Genomic DNA, 24,934 nt, shown 5'->3' with positions numbered 1-24,934 from the left:
CTAAACCTAAATTTGTATAATTAAGAAGGGTCATTCAAGTGATTATTTTGGGAACAAAGAAGGACTGCCAAGGGACTTTTTGACATTATCCAGACAGAAATAATCTGATACCTTCTTACTAAATAAGGTTAAAAAAAACCTTCTGCTTCACCAGACACAGCCACGTATGTATAAAGTACCTAGCATGCCTCTGTCACTTAGTAGGTGCTCAAAAAATGTTAGTTCTCTCCTTCCTCCATTTTTCCTCAGCTCGACCACCCCTCAGCATCATTTAGCTGGGAACATGTAGCTTTCCAGAGACCTAACCCACTCCTAAATGTCCATTTCTCTGCTTGGCTCTGTATGAACACAATATATATGGTTCTGGGTTGCCTCCTGACAGGCTCACCAAGCTTGGTGTAGACATTGGCTTGTTCTCGGGCATAAAACAAGAGTTGGTGGCAGCAGGTCCTCATGCTGACCTCTGATGACCTCCAGCAAGGTTCTACCTTCAGAGCTGCTTTTAGGGAGTGTTTGCCTCAGGCAGTTTATACTTTCTGCAAATAGTTAGATTTCATTTTACATTTGTATTCAACTCGTTTTTAATACAGCAAACATGCCTGGAGCATTTTGTCATGGAAAATAATTTGCTAATCCAAAAATAAACAATGCATAGCTAGTATCCCTCTTTGTCCCACAAATATACTTCCTGCTTTCTGTGAGAAAGGGTGTGGCATCTGCTGTTTTGGAGCTTCAGTTTCATGGAACTATATTTTCCTTGTCTGGTTCTGCCAACAAAACATGTGTCCATGTGGTTAAGGCACACAGAGGGGCCCTGGGCCATTGCAGTCAGAGGCTGGCCTCAGACTCTGTCTTCAGCCTTCCAGACAAGCTCTTTATTACATTTTTTTTGCTGAATTCCCAGACCTCACTACAAGACCTGGGGTGAGGCATCTCAAAAAGAAATTGACCGCTCCCTTGAATTATTTTGTGTTCAGAAGTGAGTTTCCACATGTTTCATGAGGCAAATCAGGTGCTTAATATCATATTATTTTTACAGGTGTTTAATTATTGGCTTTAGACACAAATTCTAATAGAAATAGAAAGAAGAAAAAGTGAGACTAATTCCAAAGCTCTCTTGAAATTATCCTTAGTCCCTCCTGACATTTCCTTAACTGGACTTTTGTTTTAATGTCTTCAACAGAAGAGTTTTCCTAATGCTGTGAGGTGTGGCTTTGGCTTAGCTGCCTTTCTTTTTTCCAGAGTTAGCCTTTGTCTCTGCAGAACATTTCATCCTAGCTTTTGGAAATCCCTACTGAACTTGGAGAAATTATGCCTTGCCATCCAACCTCTCTCCTGGAACACAATGTGATTTCTGACAGCATACCAGTTGCTCCACTTGACAGTGTTTGCTTGTCTCATTTCACTTGAATATTCACTGGTGAGTAAGAACAGAAGTGGAAAGCCTTACTTACCACAGTTTATTATATGTTTCATGCCCATGATAATTACTTTTGTAATGCCACTCGCAAATAAATTGATCAGATTAGGATGAATCACCTGACTGGCCAACAGCTATTGGAATGATCCTCCCTGTGTGACTTGGAATTATTACAGAACGTGGCAGGATAGACCTGCCCAGCCATCGCGGCAGATGTTCATTTGTAATGCTGCCTTAAGGGATAAGGAGATGAGAGCAAATTGTTCCAGCAGCTCAGCCTGCCCTGCCAACAGTTCAGAGGAGGAGTTGCCAGTGGGGCTGGAGGTCTATGGGAACCTGGAACTTGTTTTCACCGTGGTGTCAGCCGTGATGATCGGCCTGCTCATGTTCTCCTTGGGATGCTCTGTGGAGATCTGGAGGCTCTGGTCGCACATCAGGAGACCCTGGGGCATTGCTGTGGGACTGCTCTGCCAGTTTGGGCTCATGCCTCTTACTGCCTATCTCCTGGTCATCAGCTTCTCTCTGAAGCCAGTCCAAGCTATGGCTATCCTCATCATGGGGTGCTGCCCAGGGGGAACCATCTCGAACATTTTCACCTACTGGGTTGATGGAGATATGGATCTCAGGTAAGTTACACTAGGGAAGCTCAGCTGTCTTCCCCTGATAGCACTCTGCCAGGGATGGGGGTGGGGATGGGAGGTACTGACACCTTCGCGTTAAAAACTCTGCCAATCTAGGTAGACATTCTGTTGGGAAACATTTTACACAGACTTGTTCGGTCCCAGAAGGACTTTCTTTTCTGACCTTAAAATTTACTTTGCTGTGATTGTCCTCTGTTTTACTGTCAACTACTTTTCTGAGTAGAGGTGTTGTGTTCATATGCAACAGTGAAAGCAGGTCTCCTTCCTCACCCAATGGCCCTTCCTAGGCGTGAACTCATTCTCACCCACACTGATGGCTTTAACAACAGTCCTGGTTTCACAGTCTCCCGGGACATAGGTTCAGAATCCCAGGAAGCTAAGGATACTGGTTGGTAGCTGTTGTAGTGGTGGTGGTGGCAGCAGCATAACCAGAATGAGGGCCTCATGGCTCTAATCAGCAAGTGATGCCCGAGCACCTACTTTATGAGATCAGTATTTTGGGGGACTGGATAAGGGAGCTTTAGGGGTATGTGATAGATATATCCTGTTTTAAGTGGCTATTGAGTTGACTTGGGGAGCAAGAAAAAGACTTATGACTAAAACTGTTCTTTCTTGTTGTTTTGCAGATGTTTAACATTCATTACTAGAATCTCATTCCTTTCATTTAAGCCAGTGACCTTATTTCCAATTATGGTGTAGATAAATGCCCCAGGAAGCATTAAGCTTTATCATTCATTTACATTTTAATGAGATTGAATTAGTCACAAGTATTTTGGAGTGCTTGTTTTGATAGGGAAAAGAGCATTTGAGGAAAAAACAGAGGTGTCACAACTGGAGAAAATGACAGGGCTAAAAACAGTGGTCTTTCTAGAATCTTTGCCTACTTCTGAACAAACTGTTTCACCTTTTGCCCAGAGAAAGAACTACTTATAAATTTAAATCTCTGTTCGATGTGTATGTCATTTAGTTGAGATTTATCATACAATGAATGAATCAAAGGTGTTGACCATGCTGGGAGTTGATGTTAGTGAGTCAGCTGCAGGTATGGGTTTCTAGTTTCCTGCATGTGCTGAATGTTTAGCATATGGAACTTATTTCACCTATAAATTTTAATGAGTTCATGCCCAACAGACCAATAATTAATTTTCATATGGCTATGTTTCTGGTTACCCACTTATCAAAGATTTGAAATGAATCACTTGCATCGCTAATTTAAACCACCCCCCCCCCCGCAGGGAAAGTGGCGGGGGGTGGGGTGGTGGTGGTGTAATGAATTGGGAGATTGGGATTGACATGTATACACTAATATGTCTAAAATGGATAACTAATAAGAATCTGCTGTATAAAAAATAAATAAAATAAAATTTAAAAAAACCCTAATGTGCACTGCTAATTCAAATTCAATGAAGTTGACCATTAACATAATAATTGGGAAATGAGAAATATTCTTTACACAAAGTCCATATAACAGTGATAAATTCCAGGGCCTGAAAGTTTTTGGAAAGAAAAAGAAAACATAGTTATTAAGTACCCTGACAGGCATGGGGTCTATGCTTTCATATATTTTCTTTCCCTTCTTTCTTGGCCCTCAAAATAACCTTGTAAATGGCCTTTTATTATTCTGAATTTTACAGCTGAGAAAATTGTGTCTCAGATTGGTTAAGTATGTTGCCAAATGCTACAAATGAGTATGGCAGAACCCAGATTTAAAAGCACATCTGTTTCTCATCAGTCTGCAATTTAGGCACTTTCTTCAATGCCATTTATTAACACAACTAGATCTTCTCAGCAGGAACATAAATCTTTAAGCAGTGTTCTCAAGCACTTCTGTTCTGGGAAAGAGAACATTTATTACCTTCATCTCTTATTAGCCAAAATTATAATAAAAACACCAATTAATAGGAAGTCTATAAAAGATAAAGCTCATTTTACTTCCCTTAATTAGCTTTTAACTTTGGTCAAATTATTTAACCTGTAAGCTTCATTTGTAAAACATGTTAAAATTACCTATTCCCCACAAGGATGTATTTTAAGGAGGAAATATGTATGTATGTATGTATGTAGGCATATAGTAGGTATGTAGTAAATGTTAGCTACTTTCCCATTTTTTAAATAAAATTTTGATTTTGAGCCTCACAAACAAAAAACAAAACAAAAAACAATCATAAAATTTAAATTCTAAGAAATGAAATTTTAAAATGGGGACTAAATATTAGATTTTCAAAAACTTATAGATACAAGAGTGGTAAATCTTAATTCTCAGTAAAAATTGCAAATAGGAAATTCAGTGTTATCAAGTGAAACAATCTACAAGTTCATTATGTTTTTCTTACTTGATTACCAACAAAAATAACTTAAGCAAAACTCACTAGGCAGTCATTGATAGAAATTTTGTTTTTCATACTGGATAAAATCCAAGAGCATTTAGTACAACATCTTCATTTTACAAGTGAGGAAATTTAGATTTAGTGCTCTTGAGATGAGCGCTAAACCTAAATGTGTTTCTCATGCCTTAACTCCGTGCTTCATTCAATTTACTTGCAGTTCTCCATTTGTTCACACCAAACAAGGAGTTTCAGAATCAACATGTTTGAACCAGTTTCTGCATTCTGAGTATCTGTTGCTGACACCAGTCATCCTTCCAGTCACCGGGACTCATCATCCTAGCAGTCCCTCCCCACCCCATGACTCCCCTTCATGCTTCACTTTCTTTAGTCAGTCCTCTGGCTAGTACTGTAGCCCACCCTCTCGATGTCACCCATAGCTATTGCTTCCTATCTGTCCACTGCCATCACCTCAGGTCAGGCACCACAGTTTCTTTCTTGGCCAATTGCAGTATTTTCACAATGTTCTCTCTACCTTCAGTCTTTCCTTCATGGTTTTGTAGTAAGTGGATAAGGCAGGCTCTGGGGTCAGACTGCCTGTCTTTATATCCTGACTTGGGACCTCTTTCTGTAAGTGGAAATCATAGAACTTCCTTTATGGTGTTGTGAGGAGAAAAGGAACATATTATACATGTAAAGGCTTCTCAACACCTGTTAAATTGGGTAGAACCTAAGCCGGGTCTAACTGACTCCTGCAGGTTTATTTACCATTAACCTCTTAAGCATAACAGGTCTTTGGTCAAAATGGACTATAACTTTTTTTTTTTTTTTAAGATTTTATTTTTATTTATTTATTTATTTAGGCTGCGCTGGGTCTTAGTTGCGGCACACGGGATCTTCATTGCAGCACGTGGGATCTAGTTCGCTGAACAGGGATTGAACCCCAGCCCCCTGCATTGGGAGCACAGAGTCTTACCCACTGGATCACCAGGGAAGTCCCTAGTAACTGTTCTTTAAACATACCCAGGACTTTTCCAACTTTCTTTTGCCCATTGTCTTCACAGCCTGCAATGACAACTGGCCTGATCTGTCTCCTCCAATCATCCATTATAACTGTTCTGGAAAACAGTTGGCCTACATGTATGAAGAGCCTTAAAATTATCTTGCCCCTGGACTGAGCTCTGCTGATCTTGGCAGGGCTCTCTCACATGTCCGGGGACTGGCTAAATGTGGACTGATCTTGGATGGCCTCAGCTGGGACAATTGGGCTCTCCCCCCTGTGACCTCTCATTCTGCAGCAGGCTAGCCTAGACCTAACCACATGACAGTGTCTGGGAAGCTTACAAGGTCTCCTGAGGCCTGAGCTTGAAAGCAGTTCACCATCACTTCCACCACATTCCAGTGGCTAATGCAAATTGCAAGGCTAGCCCAGATACAAGGACTGGAGAAGTAGATCCTGCCTCTCAATGGGGTGAGCTGCAAAGTCACAGTGCAGAGGGCATGGAAAAGAGGGGGAGAAAGAACTGGGGACATTTTTGCAATCTACTATACTAAGGATGGACAGAATTCTTGCCTTGGACAGTAAGACAGGAAAACTGAGATCTGGCAGTACAGTGTCATAGTTAAGTGCACCAGTCTGGAGCCAGAAAGTAGATCCATCCCTTACTAACTGGGTCAACTTGGCAGGTTATGTAAATTCTCTATGCTTTAGTTTCCTCACTTCTAAAATAGGGAGAAACATAAACCTCATGGATTGTTGTAAGGATTGAATGAGTTAATATATATAAAGTGCTTAGAGTCTTACTGGCACAAAATGCTGTATGAGCTATTATTATTATTATATGGGTCAGGCAAAAGAGCACTGTGTCAGGGGCCTGTGTTTTAGTCTCTGCTCAAGGAGCTGTGTGTCTTTGAGCATACCTTTCTGGACCTGTTTCCTCATTTGTAAAATCATTGGGTTAGACTTTCTGAGGTCCCTTTTACTTTTTCTTTTCCATTATGGTTTATTACAGGATATTGAATATAGTTCCCTGTGCTATACAGTAGGACCTTATTGTTTATCCATTCTACATGTAATAGTTTGTGGGCTTCCCTGGTGGTGCAGTGGTTGAGAGTCCACCTGCCGATGCAGGGGACACGGGTTCGTGCCCCGGTCCTTCGGGAAGATCCCACATGCCGCGGAGCGGCTGGGCCCGTGAGCCATGGCCGCTGAGCCTGTGCATCCGGAGCCTGTGCTCCGCAACGGGAGAGGCCACAACAGTGAGAGCCCCGCGTACCGCAAAAAAAAAAAAAAAATAGTTTGCATCTGCTAATCCCAAATTCCCAATCCATCCCTCCCCTGCCTGCTTCCCCCTTGCAATCACAAGTGTGTTCTCTATGTTTGTGAGTCTGTTTCTCTTTTGTAGATAAGTTCATTTGTGTCGTGTCTTTTTTCTAATGTGGTAAAATATACATAACATAGCATTTACCATTTTAACATTTTTAAGTGTACAGTTCAGTGGCATTAAGTATGTTCACATTATTGTACAATCATCACCACCATCCACCTCTAGAACTTTTTCATATTCCCAAATTGAAACTCTGTATCCCTTAAACAATAATTCCTCCTTCCCTTTAGGCCCTGGCAACCGCCATTCTAATTTCTGTTTCTATGAATTTGACTACTTTAGGTATCTCATATTAGTGAAGTCATAAAACACTTGTCCTTTTGTGTCTGGCCTATTTCACTTAGCATAATGTCTTCAAAGTGCAGCTATGCTGTAGCTTGTGTCAGAATTTCCTTTCTTTTTAAGGCTGAATAATAATCTATTGTATGCATATAAGACATTTTATTTATCCATTTATCCGTTGATGGACACTTGGGTTGCTTCTTCCTTTTGGCTATTGTAAGTAATGCTTCCATGAACGCGGGTGTGCAAGTATCTGTTGGAGTCCTTACTTTCAGTTCTTTAGGGTATAAACCAGAAATGGATCTGAGGCTCTTTTAAGTTTTAAGTATTTTGTGACAATAGGAAAAGAAAAGCAAATTATGAAGTCTAAGCATCCCCCTCTCCCACCCCAGTTTTTAGTGTTTCTCCAGAAACTATTTGACAGAGATGCCTCTCCTCTGTCCCATAGCACTAAATATGCAATGCTTTCTTGTCATCTATCAGAGCATACTGCAGTAGCTGGGCTACTTTTAGCCTCACTAGGTCTCTGAGCTCCTCCAGGGCTTGTTCCTCTGCATGCTTAGAGCCAGCCTGGTGGTGGCAGGGGCTTGATAGATGAGGGTGAATGACTGAAGGAAAGTTTCTGGTTGCTCGTGTGTGTTACAAAACTTCTCTTGAAATGCAATCAGTTTATTGGTACAACTCAGGACAGCTCCCACTGTCTTTAGTTTGATAACTTTTTTTTTTTGGCCATACCATGTGGCTTGTGGGATTTCAGTTCCCTGACCATGGGTTGAACCCTGGCCCCAGCATTGAAATCCTGGAATCCTAACCACTAGGCCACCAGTGAACTCTAGTTTGATAACTTTTGTTATATGAGGTCTGTTCTTCCGTGAGGACGTGTTTGTGTCCTCAGCGGCAGAGAAAGGATTCTGACTACTGGTGGTGGTAGAGCCTGAGGGATTCAGTGGCCAAATTTGACTTTTGAACTTTAAAGGAGCTCCTGATCCTTCAGCAGAAACCCTGAAAATAGGACTTCAGAATCTTCAGATCTGTCTGACAGGGCCTGGTGGAGAACTGAAGATCATCTTGAGAGACAGAACTTAGATTGAATCCATGCGATTTAGTGTGTTTCTATAATGCTATGTACCTTAATTTCCTTGTCTACAAAATGAAAATAATACCTACCCATAGGGTTGTTTTATAGACGAAAAGAGAAAATGTATGTAATGAGGTCTGATACTTAGCAGGTGGTGCTCAATAAATGCTGGTTACCGTTCTTGAGAAGCAGCAGACGGGAGTAACATTTATATTTAAGGATGGAAAACCTGGCCTTGAACTCTTCTCTAGGCCCAAGTCTGTTGATCTGATCTTATAGCATATTCCATGTCCATCTGACTACCTAGATAATTTAAAAGTTTTTTTTCAGTGGGGAAGCAAGCATGTACTTTCATAGTTTTGAGTGTCAGAGTTCCTGAGTTTATTGATTTCAAACTAAAACAACATGCGTATAATTTAAACCCCAATTGCAAAATGGTATACTCCTCGACACTACATTTTAGTATAATGCATATATATGTAATTTCCATGTTTTAAAGGAAGTTCAGGATTTACCTGTTTGTCCAGACTTGCTTAATCTGTCCCATTATTCTCTGTAATAGTTTGCAGATGGTGACGCCATTCTTCTTAGTGCAAGTGGAATCTTGTTATACTGAAATCAGATTTTGCCAACAATTTTCCTATATGTGAACAGCCAAGAGACCCAGTTGACCACATCCTCTGTTTATGCTACATTGGAATTTCATGGCAGTAAAACAAAAGGTGTGACTATCCAATGCATTCAGACACATTCACTTGTGCTTTTCCAGCTTGGCAGAGCACCAGGGTCATCTGTTGCCTTCCTTGACCATTACTGTGAACATTATGGGCATGAAGTTGTATAAAGGGTGGAAGTAGTAACCTATGTAATCAAGGATATAGAATCAGTCTGATATAATCTCACACTTTGCTTCCCACAGTTATGAATCTTACCTTTCTGGTGTTTGAGCCATAGCCATAGAGGAGGAAAATTCTCTGCTAGTTCTCCAGAAGTTCAAGATCAAAGTGATGTAATATGGAATTCCTTTCAGGATGTGGTGATATGAAGAGCCAGGAATGTAGCACTATCACAGACTAGGAATTTGGAAAAGCGTTCCAGACACACACTCTTCTTGAATACAAAGGTTTGAGAGCTGTGGCAAGCTGCTTTTCTTCCTTAATCTGCTCTCTAGTTAGGACGAAGACTTTGCTCAAAGTAAGCATTCATTTTTTTTGCGGTACGCGGGCCTCTCACTGTGTGGCCCCTCCCATTGCGGAGCAAAGGCTCCGGACGCGCAGCCTCAGCGGCCATGGCTCACGGGCCCAGCCGCTCCGCGGCATGTGGGATCTGCCCGTACCGGGGCACGAACCCGTGTCCCCTGCATCAGCAGGCGGACTCTCAACCACTGTGCCACCAGGGAAGCCCAAAGTAAGCATTCTTAATAGAATAAGATAATTTTAAATCTCATATGGAGTGAAATATATGCAAGAACTGCTCAGAAAAGTTTGAAAAGAAAGACTTATGTGGAAGTGTCTGCTCTGTCATATACAAAAATACACTATGAAAACATCATATTTAAAACAGTCTGATATTTGCTTAGGAAAAAAGGACATTTTGAACACACTTGAACGTATATATAATATATAATGAAGTTGGCACTTCAGTTTAGTGAAAAATTGTTTATTTGGAAAATTTAACACACTTGCCTCTCAATATAGAAGACAATAGATTAGTTTCATACCTTATACGATATAAAATATAAATTTTAGGTAAGTTAAAGATATAAATGTAAAATATAAACCTATGAAAAAGTAGAAAGTGGGGGCAATATTTGAATAACCTCAGGAGAGGGGGAAATCTTTAACTAGGCAAGGAACTTAGAAGCCAGGAAAAAAAAAAAAAAGGACAGATGGACAGATTTGACTATCTCAGTGTTATTTATTATGGCATAAGTCATAAGCATAGTAAAAATATAAAATAACCTTGGCAAAAATATTTGTATTACATTTGATGATATGTACCCTAATCTTAAAGTAGCTCCTCCAGGTTAAGAAAAGAAAAATCAGACAAGAAAGGCTGTTGAGAGGGGGTATCCAAGAGGTTAATAAACATGAAAGAAAGCACAACCTTGTAGAGTCAGGTGTATAACAAAAGAAGAGTGAGATGCAGTTTTCAATGTTCTCATGAGAATTAAAAGGGATTGATGGCCTCCAGTGCAGGCAAGATTGTGAAATGCAGCAAGCTTTTTTGAAAATAATCTGGAAGTATCTATTAAAATAAAAAACAGAAACTTTTGACACAGCGATTCCACTTTGGAGAATCTATTTTACAGAAAGAGAAGAATTATTTCAAGTGAAATATATATAAGAATGTTTATTAATACATTGCTTATAATGGAAGAAACCTCAAACAATTTTTTCAGCATTAATGGAGTGATTGAAGAGGTTATGGCATATTTATGTTGTACTCTGCAGTTCTTTAAAAAAAAATGAGTTTATTATATCTGTTGCCCTGAAAAATGCCTATGATATTAAGTGGAGAAAAAAACAAAAGCAACCAAGCTGCAGAGTAAGTTGCTTTAAAAAGAAAACAACAAAGCCTCTGTTCTCTGAACAGCAGCTATGAAACAGGATTGTTTAAATGAAAACAAAGAGGAGAAGGGATATATACAAATACTTGTGAATTACCTAAGTCTGGTTTTCTGAAACTGGTCACCAATTAGTTAAATATTTGACAGTGCATCTTTGGGCTGGATTCCCAGATGGGAGATTGTTGGGTCAAAGAGTAAACGCATGTGTAATTTTGCTAGATATTACCAAACTCCCTCCAGGGGTTGTGCCATTTTGCATTAAAAAATATATATATATATTTATTTATTTTTGGCTGCATTGGGTCTTCGTTGCCGCACATGGGCTTTCTCTAGTTGTGGCGAGTGGGGGCTACTCTTCGTTGCCGTGTGCAAGCTTCTCATTGCTGTGGCTTCTCTTGTTGCGGAGCACGGGCTGTATGTGCATGGGCTCTAGAGTGCAGGCTCAGTAGTTGTGGCACAGGGGCTTACTTGCTCCGTAGCATGTGGGATCTTCCCGGACCAGGGCTCGAACCCGGGTCCCCTCATTGGCAGGCAGATTCTTAACCACTGCGCCACCAGGGAAGTCCTCATTTCACCAGCAGTGATTGAGAGTACAGAGGATTATTTTTAATATCATTGAAGTATAATGGTTGCTGCTTTGCTGGGAATATAAACATTCTTCTGATAGAAAATGTCAAAGTTATCACAGACATATTATTTTATAGACAGGGTAATTAGATGGAAACATTGGTCATTCATATTATGAGGAAGAATGATGTGTAACTTGCAGGACTGATCAAGTCCTGGAGGACCCTTGCTATCTCTGCAGCAGACATTAGTCCTACGAAGGGTCTCCTTCCCCTCCTCGCTGGGCTGGGAGGTAGTGAGCCTCAGTCTCTAGGCCATTTGTACCATTAACACAGGTTGGGCATATACTATATGCAAGGCAGTCTGCTGTGAGAATTTAAACTATGAATATTAAAACCTTCCAAGACTCTTGAAGCCTAGTGTTGAAGGGAATAAACTCTTGCTTTACCCCTGGGTTGTGTTGTATAATGTTCCCTGTGCCTCACTTCATCTGTAGAGCAGCATTAATCATGTCTATAAACAGTTTGTATGTGCTGAAACAGATTGTGTAATTTTTCCCAGTGATTTAAACATAAGTATTTTGTTTGGCCTGAAGAATATCTCATTTCCATTTACTTTATTTCCCCTAATTTTACTGATTGATTTTGTTGCTGGTTTTATCACCCAGATAGGGACAAAAATCACCCAGATAGGGACAAAATCCTATAAAGACAGAAAATAGATTCCTGGTTATCAGGGGCTGGGGGGAGAAGGGAATGGGGAGGGACTGCTAATGGGGTGGAGCTTCTTTTTGGGGTAATGAAAATATTCTGGAAATAGAATAGTACAGTCACATATACTAAAGCTACTTTAAAATGCATGAATTTTATGGTCTATGACTTATATATCAATAAAGAAGAACTGTATAAGGAAAAAAATGAATCCTTATAGTGACTAGCAGAATGTTTAGGACGAGTAAATGCTCATAAAATATGAGTTAATTGATAGATGGCAAGAATTGCAGGAAATCTTTTTCTAGACAAATACGTCATCATTTGTTGAATAATAAAACAGGAGGCAGTTTCAAGTAACTTACCCTACATAATCTCTAAGAAGTTGTACCCCAGGAGTTGTTTTTGGTAAGGACTAAATTCTTCATTTCAAACTTTCCCTCTTAAGCATCTACTTTAATTTTACTTTCAGCATCAGTATGACAACTTGTTCCACAGTGGTTGCCCTGGGAATGATGCCACTCTGCCTTTATCTCTACACCTTGTCCTGGAATCTTGAGCAGAATCTCACCATTCCATATCAGAACATAGGTCTGTATTGGGCTTGTGACATGAAATAGTAATAGTAATGGTGATGGTAATAATAATAGCTGTTGTTTACTATGTGTCTCCTTTATACAGGGGTTTAAATATGTTATCTAATTTAATTCTCCAAATAACCCTACAGTATAGACTCTATTACCAGTCCCATATCCTGTATTTTCAGAACTAGGGAGGTGAAGTAACTCGACCAAGGTCATGCAGCTGGTAAATGCAGACTGGAATTCTGACTCACGAATCTGACTGCAAAGTCCAAGCTCTTAACCCCTACAACGGTTCACTTTTGAAAACAAAGCCAGAAAACTTACTTATTAAAAAAACCCAAACAACCCTTATATAATTCACTAGAAAGCAGTTAGACTCATTATGACCCACAGGTGAACTGAATCACAGTGGCTCTAATGAGACCTTAGTTCCCTCAGTCCCACCTTTTATATCACCTGTGGCCTTGACCTCTTTACTGATAAACATAAATGGTTCCTACTGAGTATTAAAGCATATCCACATGTCACAACCACACCCATATCTCTTTCATTATCTCCTTAAACTCTGAGAGCTCTGTGGACTCACTAGGATTGGAAGAAAAACTTGGTGAGATGATATGTCTATTCTGGTTTGATCAGAGTCTTTGGAGAATTGGTAGAAACTATGATTCGTAAACTCCAAAGTGTCAATCTGGAGTCTCAAGTAATTACTTGGAGAGCTTAACAACCCATGGCCCATAGTTCAGAACCATGAATAGAGCCATGTCCTGATAAAAGGTGAAGCCCATTGAATTTGTAAAATTTGAGTGAAATCTTAATTTAGAAATCATGATTTTATGTGCAACTTTTTCTTATCACTATTTAATATAGTCTGTTTTAATAATATATTCTAAAAGGCACTTGTAAACAATTAAAGCCCAAAATATGAGCAACTCATATGACTTTGGAGCTAGTATTGCAAGTGAGCAGATTTGGAAAGTGGCACTGGAAAATGTCAGTGTATGGATCCTATTGGCAAGTAGACCTCTGCTCTGTTGAGCCTGTCTTTAGTCACTTGTGTTAATTAAAATATGTATTTCTCTACCTGCCTTTGGGTTACCTGGCTACACTTGGAAATATAAGAACTTCCTCTGGTTTCTGTAACAAATGCTGTTTTTGTCTTGTAATAGATATTCTTTACCTTGCGAAGCAAATCACCCATTGGCTTCAAATAGAGAAATAATAGCTATAGTTGTAGAGTGGTGACCCCATACATAGCAACCAAAGAATTTTGCAGACATAAAAGGGTCCTCCTGTTTTCTAATCTTTACATTTTCAGTTGTCTCTAAAATTCCATGTGACTGTTGAGGGATTCTGAGAGAAATGAGAGACTGTTTGTGACGGCATTCAGTGGTATCATATACCCTTCAAAGATTGTCTTCTAAACATTAAAAAACATTTTTTTGGAGGTGGATGCTGAAATAAAATGCATCTTTAATTAAAGCTTTTATCTAATTGAAATAGACCTAAATTGTTGAGAAATGGGTGGTCAGGGTGAGAGGGGATACCATCTAACAGATTTTTCTTCTCTTCAGGAATTACCCTTGTGTGCCTGACCATTCCTGTGGCCTTTGGTGTCTATGTGAATTATAGGTGGCCAAAACAATCCAAAATTATTCTTAAGGTAAGCAACTCCATGGGACAGTTAGCACATTTCAGAATCAGAGACTTCACAAATAGACGTAGGTAATGACCAGAACAAAGGGGCCAGTCAGACACGGCCCCACACCTAGCAATTTTCTTTACGTGTCCTGCATTTTTGGATCCAGCCACCATATTTCCTCCACTCTAAGCCTTGCTTTGTCACTCCAATGGGCCCCTACACTGAGGCTTATGACACCCTGCAAAGCATGGAACTCGTGCTTTAGTGACAGAAAAGCTTAGGCCTGCATGTGGCCAGAGAGCACCCATTTGTTCACAAGGCTTCACACAGGTGCTCTCAAGCAAAGGCTGTTCAAGTCTGCATGAAATGGGGCCCATTGTTTATGAGTGTGGCTGGCTTCCTGGAACAGCAGGATGAAGGGCTCTTTCACAAGCATTCCTGGGTGAGCCTCTAAAGATGGAGTTTGTACACACAAACAAGGGCTGCTGACCACATGAGTAACTGTCAGAATGAAATCATCCAGAACGCACTGAGGAGTGTGGCCCTGGAATGCTGGGAGCTGGAACCCTCTACCTCCTCTTGACTTTCCAGGGTTATCTTTTGTCTGCTGGGGAAACAAGCCAATGTCCTTGTTAAATGGCTTTTAAAATTATGTGGCTTACATAGCACAGGGAGATCAGCTCGGTGCTTTGTGACCACCTAGAGGGGTGGGATAGGGAGGGTGGGAGGGAGACGCAAGAGGGAGGAGATAGGGGGATATATGTATATGTATAGCTGATTCACTTTGTTATACAGCAGCAACTAACACACCATTGTAAAGCAATTATACTCCAATAAAGATGTTTTAAAAAATAAATAAATAAAAGAGGTTTTTAAAGACAGAAAAAAAAGTTATGTGGCTTGAGAGGAGGTGTTCTCAACAATGGTGTCCATCTCCTAAGGTGTTGTCCATTTTTCCAATTATGTATTGTTTTAGAAGATATATACTTTTATTATATACTGCTTTCATGAAGATTTAAAAAATGTTTTAGTTATTTTTTACATTTGTAAAAAAAGACATTTGGAGCTAATTGGAGGTTTGGCAAATAAATGTCAGTTCATTTTAGTTTGGGGTTTATGGTTTGGTTCAGTTTAAACTCTTGATGTTTGGCTCTACCTGACAGAACATGCCACTCCATCTGCCTGAACGAATGGATGCTGCTTCCCCAGTTTGGCACAAGACTGAACAACTCCCGCTAGTCCTCCAATGAGATGGAGAATGAGAAGAGGGGTTGACAAGCAGACAAATTAGCTGGGCACAGGGAGCTGGAGGAGGGCTTAGATGCTGTGTGTCTGGATTGCACATGGTGACTTTACTGTTATTTCAGTGGGAGAAAATTTCCAGTGTGGCAATGTGTGGTTATAATTTTGCTTATAAAACAGGAGGAGAGAGTATGATCAAGGGAACCTCTTACTTTTCAAGTACTCCATCTTGGATTACTTTCTTAAAAGGGCATCTAACAAAAAAATAATGATTTTGATGTTTCCAGATCCTCTACTAGGCCATCAGTGTCAGTGGAGAAATCAGATACATTTTCTGTATGTCTGTAAAGAGCAAATTAAAAACCATTTGGCTGGACTTCCCTGGTGGCACAGTGGTTAAGAATCCACCTGCCAGTGCAGGGGACCCGGGTTCGAGCCCTGGTCCGGGAAGATCCCACATGCCACGGAGCAACGAAGCCCGTGTGCTTTTATCACATGTGGGCTCAGTAGTTGTGGCACACGGGCTAACTACTGAAGCCCATGCACCTAGAGCCCATGCTCTGCGACAAGAGAAGCCACTGCAATGAGGAGACTGCTCATTGCAACGAGGAGTAGCCCCTGCTCACTGCAACTAGAGAAAAGCCCACATGCAGCAACAAAGACCCAACACAGCCAAAAATAAATAAATAAATAAATAAATAAATAAATAAACCACCCCCCACAAAGAACTACCCAGCTGAGCCCAGCCCAAATAAAAACAAAACAAAAAAACAAAACAAAACAAAAACCATTTGGCTATTCCATAGGTGCTGTGGCAGAAAATATTTAATAATATGTATAAATAGTCTAGAGCACCTAAGTTAAAACTAGGACATTTTTATCATTATTTTGGAATGTCTTCCTTTTCTGTTCCTAGTCCTCTTCTAATTTTAGATCTGATTCATTTTCTGATTCAGTTGCTTTTGGTAAATTTTAAACTTTGAAATCCCTTTCCTGGTAGAATGTCGACGGAGGATTTTTACAATCAGAGGCCTTTGTGTGTTCCAGCATCTTCCTGTTAGGCAGAGGCCCAGTCTTTCCCTGTATTTGAGCAGTAAAAATGATCCCAGAACACAACTCTCATCCAGTGGGTTGTTTTTATTTTGTTTTGGTTCCCCATGACCGTCTTTCTCCACACCCTGAATCACTTCAAATCAAGGTTGATGCTGAACTGGGTGCATAGTTTGCTGTTTACATGATGTGAATGGGAGCTTGCCAAGATCCTGACTTTCCCCCACATATTCTGGGTCTTGCTTCCTCTTTATCTGGTTTAAAACTCTGACCACTGGGAAAAATTTTTGTTGATTTTTTTTTTGTTCCTATTAAACAACAAAAGCAAGAGACAGTATTCATTTGGGAGAACATATCAGTATCTTCAATAGTATCTCATTTTACATTAATATTAGCTCAGGTTGTCTAATGAAGAATGGGTAAATTTCATTTGGAGGAGAGAGAAACAGGGAGCAAAGCAGTCAGGAAGTCATTGGTGGTTGAAGGCGTGGTAGGGAGAGAGTGGTGGATGGTCGGGCAGGGCAGATCTCAGGCAAGAGGTTACCAGCGCGGGGCCTGCAAGGACATGTATAGAGGTGTTGGATGCTTATTATCAGAAGTTTCACTTATTTCACAAATTTGTCCTATCCACGAAAAACTTAACTACCTAATCCTTCTGGCAGAATCCTCCACTTGAGAGGAAAAGATATTGATCATAAAAAAAGATATTGATCATAAAATAAGAAGACTTAGATTTGTGTGGAGCTTCATCAAATCTAGCTCAGTCAAGTCACTTGACCACTTTGGACCTCAGGTTTCTTCTCTGTAAAATGAGATTGGATTTGGTGCTCTCTAGGTCCTCTCTTTGTTCTAAAACCTTCTAGGTTCCAAGGCTTTTGGAGCAGTGATGGACTTCGCAAAAAGACTGTGATGTTTACCTGTACCTCTTTTATTGGTTTGCCTTAGGTTGGAGCCATTGTTGGTGGGGTCCTCCTTTTGGTGGTTGCAGTTGCTGGTGTGGTGCTGGCGAAAGGATCTTGGAATTCAGACATCATTCTTCTGACCATCAGCTTCATCTTTCCTTTGATTGGCCATGTCACAGGCTTTCTCTTGGCACTTCTTACCCACCAATCTTGGCAGAGGTACAGTTAAATTATCCATAAACTTTTATAAGGAGGACAAATTAAACACACTGCCATTGGCAGGCTTTGCCACCTGGCTATGTCTGGAAGCACGAAGAGTTTTGATTTACAAGGTGGGTGGTGTTGTCCACTTGGGGAACATTTAGGGTGGTAACCAAGTACTTGGTGAGGCTCTGCCAAGGGTATCTCATTTCCTTCTTACTACAAGTCTGAGGGGCTGATACTCTGGGTATCTCATTCTACATTCTACATTCTACAGATGAGCAAACCCTTCAGGGAACTTAAGTAACCTGACCAAGGTCATAGAGCCAGAATGTGGTGGACTTAAGATTTGGGCCTTAGGTCAGTACAGTCATATCCGCAGGGCATTGGTTCCAGAGCCCCCTGCAGACACCAGAATCCAAGGATGCTCAACTCCCTATTATAAAATGGCGTAGTATTTGCATATAACCTATGTACATCCTCCATATACTTTATATCATCTCTAGATTACTTATAATACCTAATGTAATGCTATATAAATAGCTGCCTGCATGGCAAATTTAAGTTTTGCTTTTTGGAACCTTGTAGAATTTTTCTTTTCCCAAATATTTTTGATCCGAGGTTGGTTGAATCCGTGGATATAGAACCTGCAGATACAGAGGGACGACTGTTATTAGGAACACAGACTGTTGAGGAGTTGAAATATAATTGGATTTGGAGAGAAGGTATTCCTATGGCAAAGTGTAGTCAACAATCTTGTTTTTTCCACACCTGATGGCTTGAGAAAAATCAGGACTGAGATGATGCATTTGCCTTGTGAATGGTCCAGGTGTGAGGTCCAGCTGTGTAACTTAATCTTGTCAGGTTATGGACAGGGCTCTGAAAGAAGTGAGGGTGGTCTGGAGAAAGTGTAGCATGCAACAGGGTGACTAGAAATAAAATAAGAGCCACTGCATTTGCCTTGTACTAGTGACGATATTTTCACTCCCACATTCCACACCCTTGTTACCTCCACATCCCAGTCCAGTCTGCAAAGAGAAGCTGGTTTATCAAACGTCTCTTTCCTCTCTTCTGCCATCTGTAAAAGCCTCAAGACGCCCTTTGTATTCAATAAATTGGAGAAGATGAAACTGCCTAACCCAGCCTCCAAGGTCCTGCCTAGGTTTTCCTTCTTCTCCCTCCTGCTTTTTCTTTTTCAAGTGAGGTTAATTTTTCTTTTCTCTTCTGTTCTTTTCCTTTTTTTGTAATTAGAAAATGAATAAAATATAGAAAAGGAGAAAGTAGAAAAAAGGTATTACTAAACGATTTCACCAAAGAAACCGTTTCAGACATTTTGTTTTCATGTAGGATTTTTATGTTTATTTTCAAGTGTTTAGTTTATACTGTTTTGTGTCTGACTCAACTTTCCATTCTCATCTCCTTCAATCCTCCACTCCCCACAGGCTGGCTTAGAGCATAAGCAATGCTTACTGAATAGGTCAAGCTCATACGTGTCCCCAGAACTTTAATTTCAATCACTTCCCCACATTAAATGCCTCTTTCACTCTTTCCGTTCTTTAGTTTCACCCTTCCTCTGTGAAGCCTTCTCTAACCATTTATGCCACTTTTCTGAATTTCTACAGCATCTCCCTGACCTTCGATCATACTTTGTCTTGTGCTGTTTCTATGTGTATATCTTGTCTTTTCACCCAGATTCTAAGGGCAGGGTTCATAGGGCCCTATTCAGAGGTGCTTCTCAAGAGGCCACCTACAGAGTAGGCACTCAGCAAATAATTATTGAATGAATAAACATTTTTAGTGGTCTCAGCTCATAGCTTGCACTTATTGCTATATGTAAAATTTAAAAATAGTCCTTATTGCTAGTATGTAAAATTTTTCCATTGGTAGGTGCAGGACGATTTCCTTAGAAACTGGAGCTCAGAATATTCACATGTGCATCACCATGCTGCACTTATCTTTCACTGCCGAGCAATTAGTCCAGATGCTTATCTTCCCATTGGCCTATGGACTCTTCCAGCTGTTGGATGGGTTTCTCATTGTTGCAGGTGGGTAAAGCCCCCATTGAGTGGACTTGACTGAAAATTGTTCACCCAGCTTACTAACTCCTTTTTCAATCTGAATATACATGTGCTGCCCTTGTGATACATTTTTAGCCTGACATTTCTGGGGAAAATAAAATGTATAAACAAGATCCTTTGCCACAAGTGGAAGTTTCACAGAAAAATATTTTTAAAAACCTGTGAAAGTGAGCTTATAATTATAAATAAATAATCTTCACAAAAACAATGCACTATCAGAACTCTCCATGAACAATTATTTATCTCAAAAATGACATTTGTTATGTTTTATTAAGAGCCTTGAAAGTCTTCCAAATGTTATTTCACAGTACTTATGTGACTAAGAATTGTGCTGAATGTCTGTGAAATGTTTTTTAACTATGAAATATAATACATACAGATATTAAAAAATATATATGCTTATCTATCCCTACATCCAAAAATACATCATTTTGCAGGCAGTCATTATGTAAGTTCACAGAAGGTAAATTTAAAATATATAGATTGATAGATATGTACACAAACATACGTATATTTTAATCTTGGCCATTGTAAATGTTTTATTGTTGTCACAGAACGTAAGGCTCAGTGATTACTGATATAACTAATTATATATTGATTACGGACAATTAATATAAGGAGCACTTGGGGTTTAATTTTCCCACAAGTTAAAGTCTAGCAGAATAAAACTCCTGGTCTTAGATCCAGGTTTTAATTCCTTCTCATGGTGAGACTGTGATGGAAGGAGTATGCTTGGCCCATTCCCAGCTACCTCCCAGCACCCGGGGGGCACCTGACCCATATTAAGCCCTCCACAGGAGTTGCTGACTGACTGGATGGATGGATGGACAGACGGACAGATGGACGGACAAGCTGTCAGCCACCTGATGAATGTCTCAATCACAATAGGTCCATTCCAGACAGAAATAGCCATCTTGATACACTGAATTATTTTGCTCTGTAGTCTTTTCTTTTCCCCGTCTTTTTCCTGTGTGTTTATATGTGTATGATCCAAAGCAAACAAACCCCCAAAGTATTGACAAGTGCACAATGTCACCAAATTATAGTCTTTGCTAAAGTGATTTTTAATACTGGTATGTTTTAACACCTAGCATATAAGATGTACAAGAGGACACTGAAGATCAAACACAGGATAAAGAACCCTGCTTTAAGGGTAGAAGCCCGCTTTAAGAAGAAATCCACTTCTCCCAAAGAGACCAGTGCTTTCTTGGAGGTGAATGAAGAAGCTGCTCTAACTCCTGGGCCATCAGGGCCCATGGATCTCCACAGGGCTCTCATGCCAACTGGCCAGATCTTATGTGCCAAGCAGGGGTTTGCTGGCTTGACTGGTCCCTGTCTTCCGCAGTGGCCAGTAAAGATAGTGCAGAGTTGATGAGTGAATCTCGTTGGCAGGGCTTATGGGAATGTTTGCGTGTCAAATGTCAACATATTTATATTTCTGTGTGGACTGTGATTTGTCATAGGATCCCCTTTTGAGAATATGCTCTGCCTATTTCAGGTTCTTTCTTTGGGGGTTTACGCAACAGATTTATTAGCTACTTTGTGTGTTCTTGTCTTCCCATACAGTGAAGAGTGATCCCCATTGTTATGTGAAGTCGTCAAGCTGTGAATTTTAATCTCACAAGAGTTAGAACTCTGTGTAGAGGAGATGTCACCTCATACTGCAGGGCAAGGACAGAGTCTGGACCCACTTGACTTCTCGACTTTGGGCAAGTCCTTTGGGGCATTGGGGAGGAAGCATACAGCTCTTATAAGAATGGGGTCTTTTCTAAAATGATTGGTTTTTTTAAGGGCTTGAAAATCTTTTTAGATTTATAGATGTAATCACGAGCCTAGAGGGAATTTAATGAACACTTGAAGTTACTATTTTTACTCCCTAGAGATAGGCACAATGTATATTCTTCTAATATACATTTATGCATTATGTCATTTTAAAAACATTGAGGGCTTCCCTGGTGGCGCAGTGGTTGAGAGTCCGCCTGCCGATGCAGGGGACACGGGTTCGTGCCCCGTTCTGGGAGGATCCCACATGCCGCAGAGCGGCTGGGCCCGCGGGCCATGGCTGCTGGGCCTGCGCATCCGGAGCCTGTGCTCTGCAACGGGAGAGGCCACAACAGTGAGAGGCCTGTGTACCACAAACAAAACAAAACATTCCACATATACTGTTTCATAAGTCACTTCATGAAATATTGTGGAGCATATTTACATGTCAGTCTATGTTGACCTACCTCATTCCTTAGAACAGTGGCTTCACAGAAGTATTCCAGTGCATGAAAGGTCTATAATTTATTTAACCATCCCTTAGTCATGGACATTTAGATAGCTTTCAACTTGGTGTTACAGTGCCGCTACAAACACTTGTGCCTTCATGCAAGTGTTTCTGTAGGATCATTTTCTAGACTTGAAAATGTGCAACCAGGCTGATGGCACATTAAAATATTGGGCAGCGAGCTCTCTGGCAGCACTGCACAGCAGTGCCTGAGAGTGTCTGGTTTTCCACAGCCACACCAGTCTTAAGAATGATCATTCTGCTTTGTGAAAATACCTCATTTAAAATTGCATTGTTAAAATTATACAATGAAGTGAAGCAGAGTATTTTTCATGGATGCTTGCTTGTTCATGTACTTTGCCTTTTTTTTTTTTAAAGAAATGGGCTTTGATTGATTAATTAGTTAATTAATTAATTTTTTGGCTGCCTTGGGTCTTTGCTGCTGCGTGTGGGCTTTCTCTAGTTGCGGCGAGCAGGGTCTGCTCTTCCTTATGGTGTGCGGGCTTCTCATGGCGGTGGCTTCTCTTGTTGCAGAGCATGGGCTCTAGGGCGCGTGGGCTTCAGTAGTTGTGGCTCGTGGGCTCAGTAGTTGTGGCTCGCAGCTCTAGAGCGCAGGCTCAGTAGTTGTGGCACATGGGCTTAGTTGCTCCATGGCATGTGGGATCTTCCCGGACCAGGGCTCAAACCCATGTCCCCTGCATTGGCAGGCAGATTCTTAACCACTGTGCCACCACGGAAGTCCCTTTGCCTCCTTTTCTATTGTAATTTTTCCTTTTTGACCGATAAATTTTAACTCATTACCGACAGTGACCTTTTGTTCTATGTTTTGTCAATATTTTACCTACTCGTTTGTCTTTTTATTTTTGTATAATTTCTTTTGCTGTATGGAAGTTTTATATTTTTTATATATACCACTTTATTAGTCTTTTAAAAATGTTTTTTGACCTTAATATCTGTCAAATGTTAGACTATTTATACTTTTGTGTGGATTGTGAATTGGAAAAGGACCCACCCCTCTTTGAGAATGTATTTGGCTCCTTTTCAGGGAGTTCTTTTTGGGGGTTAATACACATATTTACTAGCTGCTGTGTATACTGTCAGTAGATAAAACCCATCTTCCTTCTCTATTCTGACATTATTAAAAATATGTCCCATATATTTTTCTATAACTTTGGACTAAATATGTACATGTTTATTCCATTTTGAATTTATTTTTCTCTATGGTGTGTTAAGAATCTAATTGTCCTAACATCATACATTGAAAGATTCATCTTTTCTCTACTGATATGAAATGCCACCTTCATCACATAACTTCCTATATAATGTGTTTTTGTTGGACTCCATTTGGTTCCATTTTTTCTATTTGTAAATTTTGGAGTGTGAGAAAGTGTATTGTCTGAGATTTAGTGCTTTACAATTTTATTTTGTAAGTATACTCAAGAACTTGTGGGTTTTATATATATAATGACAATGATTATTATGGTATTTTCACAAGTAAGGACATCTTTGTGGTAGGACAGAAAGAGCCCCATTGGGTGTCACAAGTATATTTATATGGAAAAGAAGTATACACATGTGACATGATTGTTAATTCTCAACTGCTGCAGTGAACATAGTAGAATTATATGTTCAGAGAGCCCCAGTTCTAAAATAAGCATTACCATGAGTGAGTTTTAAAGGAGCCACAAAAAAGGAATTTCTAAATTGTTCCTCTACATAGGCACCTAACATAAAATGGCAAATTCCAGTGTTCCATTCTGAAGTATTAACTGCATGGTCAGTATTTACCACAATCAGGACAGGTCTGGAGAGAAGTCTACCAAAAGCCATCCATTAAGACAGAAACAACACAAATCAATGTAAGGGTTTGAAAGTAGTCAATTGGAAGACTGCCATTTCCAGAGATGGTTTGTAAACATGTTACTGAGAAGAACTAGAAATAGTCAAGTTGTCCAGGAGGCCACACATTATCTTTAAAAAGAAGAATGTAACTATACAAAAGCTCTAACTGAATACATTGTATTCTAACTAATCTCAATAATCATGCATTCATAAAAGCAGGGCCTATATGAAGCTCAGAAGGGGGCCAGAGAAATAATGTTAAGCAGAATGAGTCCAGCTCTGTGTCTGGAAAAGAGCCAGGTGGATATTTGAGGTAGCAGAGTGTAAAGAACACGGTCTTTGCCAGGGCTACTTGTTGTGATCCACTTAAAGAGCTAGGATGCTTCAGGACTTGTGGGTTGAAGTCAGGTAGTCATAGAATTGAATCCCAGCTCTGTTATTTGGACAACCTTGAGCAAGTGATAATCCCCCCTGGACTTCAGTTTCCTTTCTTAAAAAGGATGATATGCTGCCCACTAGTGGGTTGGAACCAGTCCTGGGATGACCTGGGCTCTGCAGCCAGCTGCCCTGAGACCCTGCCCAGTCTACCAACAGGCTGGCACTGGTTTTGGGAGCCTCTAGGCTGTGCAGCCAACCACACTGGGACCTAACACTTCCCACCAGTGGGCCAGCAGCCACCACACTAGGCAGGGCCTGGCAGGCAACAAGGCCAGCGCCAGCCTCACCTAACAGCATGCCCACTGTAGTCAGCCCTGGCATAAAAAAAGGGCCCATGCAGCCAACATAGGGGGAACCCCTAGAGCATACAGCTCTGGTGAACAGAGAGGGGTGTGCTGCTCAGACCCATAGAATGTCTCCGACATAAGGGCACTTCTCTAAGATTGGGAAACATAACCAACCTACCTAATACATACAAATACATACAAACACAGAGAATTAGGCAAAATGAAGAGACAAAGAAATATGTTCCAAATGAGGAACAAGACAAAATCCCAGAAAAACTAAGTGGAGATAAGCAATGTACCCAATAAAGTTTAAGGTAACGATCAGAAAGATGCTCAAAAAACTCAAGAGAAAAATGGGTGAACACAGTGAGAAGTTTAACAAAGAGCTAGAAAATATAAAGAACCAAACAGAGCTGAAGAG

The 24,934-nt window shown here is 40.3% G+C and overlaps 1 protein-coding gene across 1 annotated transcript; it reads left to right on the top strand.

Moving 5' to 3' along the window:
* The first annotated feature begins 1,633 nt into the window (after positions 1-1,633).
* Positions 1,634-21,049, top strand: SLC10A6 (solute carrier family 10 member 6). Its single transcript, XM_060097738.1, has 6 exons — positions 1,634-2,046; positions 12,451-12,569; positions 14,137-14,225; positions 17,442-17,617; positions 19,487-19,644; positions 20,769-21,049. The coding sequence occupies exons 1-6, from the start codon at positions 1,634-1,636 to the stop codon at positions 21,047-21,049; spliced, it is 1,236 nt and encodes a 411-aa protein (XP_059953721.1).
* Positions 21,050-24,934: the final 3,885 nt, after the last annotated feature.

This window comes from Mesoplodon densirostris, chromosome 1 (genome assembly GCF_025265405.1).
Source record: "Mesoplodon densirostris isolate mMesDen1 chromosome 1, mMesDen1 primary haplotype, whole genome shotgun sequence".
NCBI lineage: Eukaryota > Metazoa > Chordata > Mammalia > Artiodactyla > Ziphiidae > Mesoplodon > Mesoplodon densirostris.
Note: the sequence above shows the minus strand (reverse complement) of the source record. Positions and strands in the feature narration are given on the sequence as shown.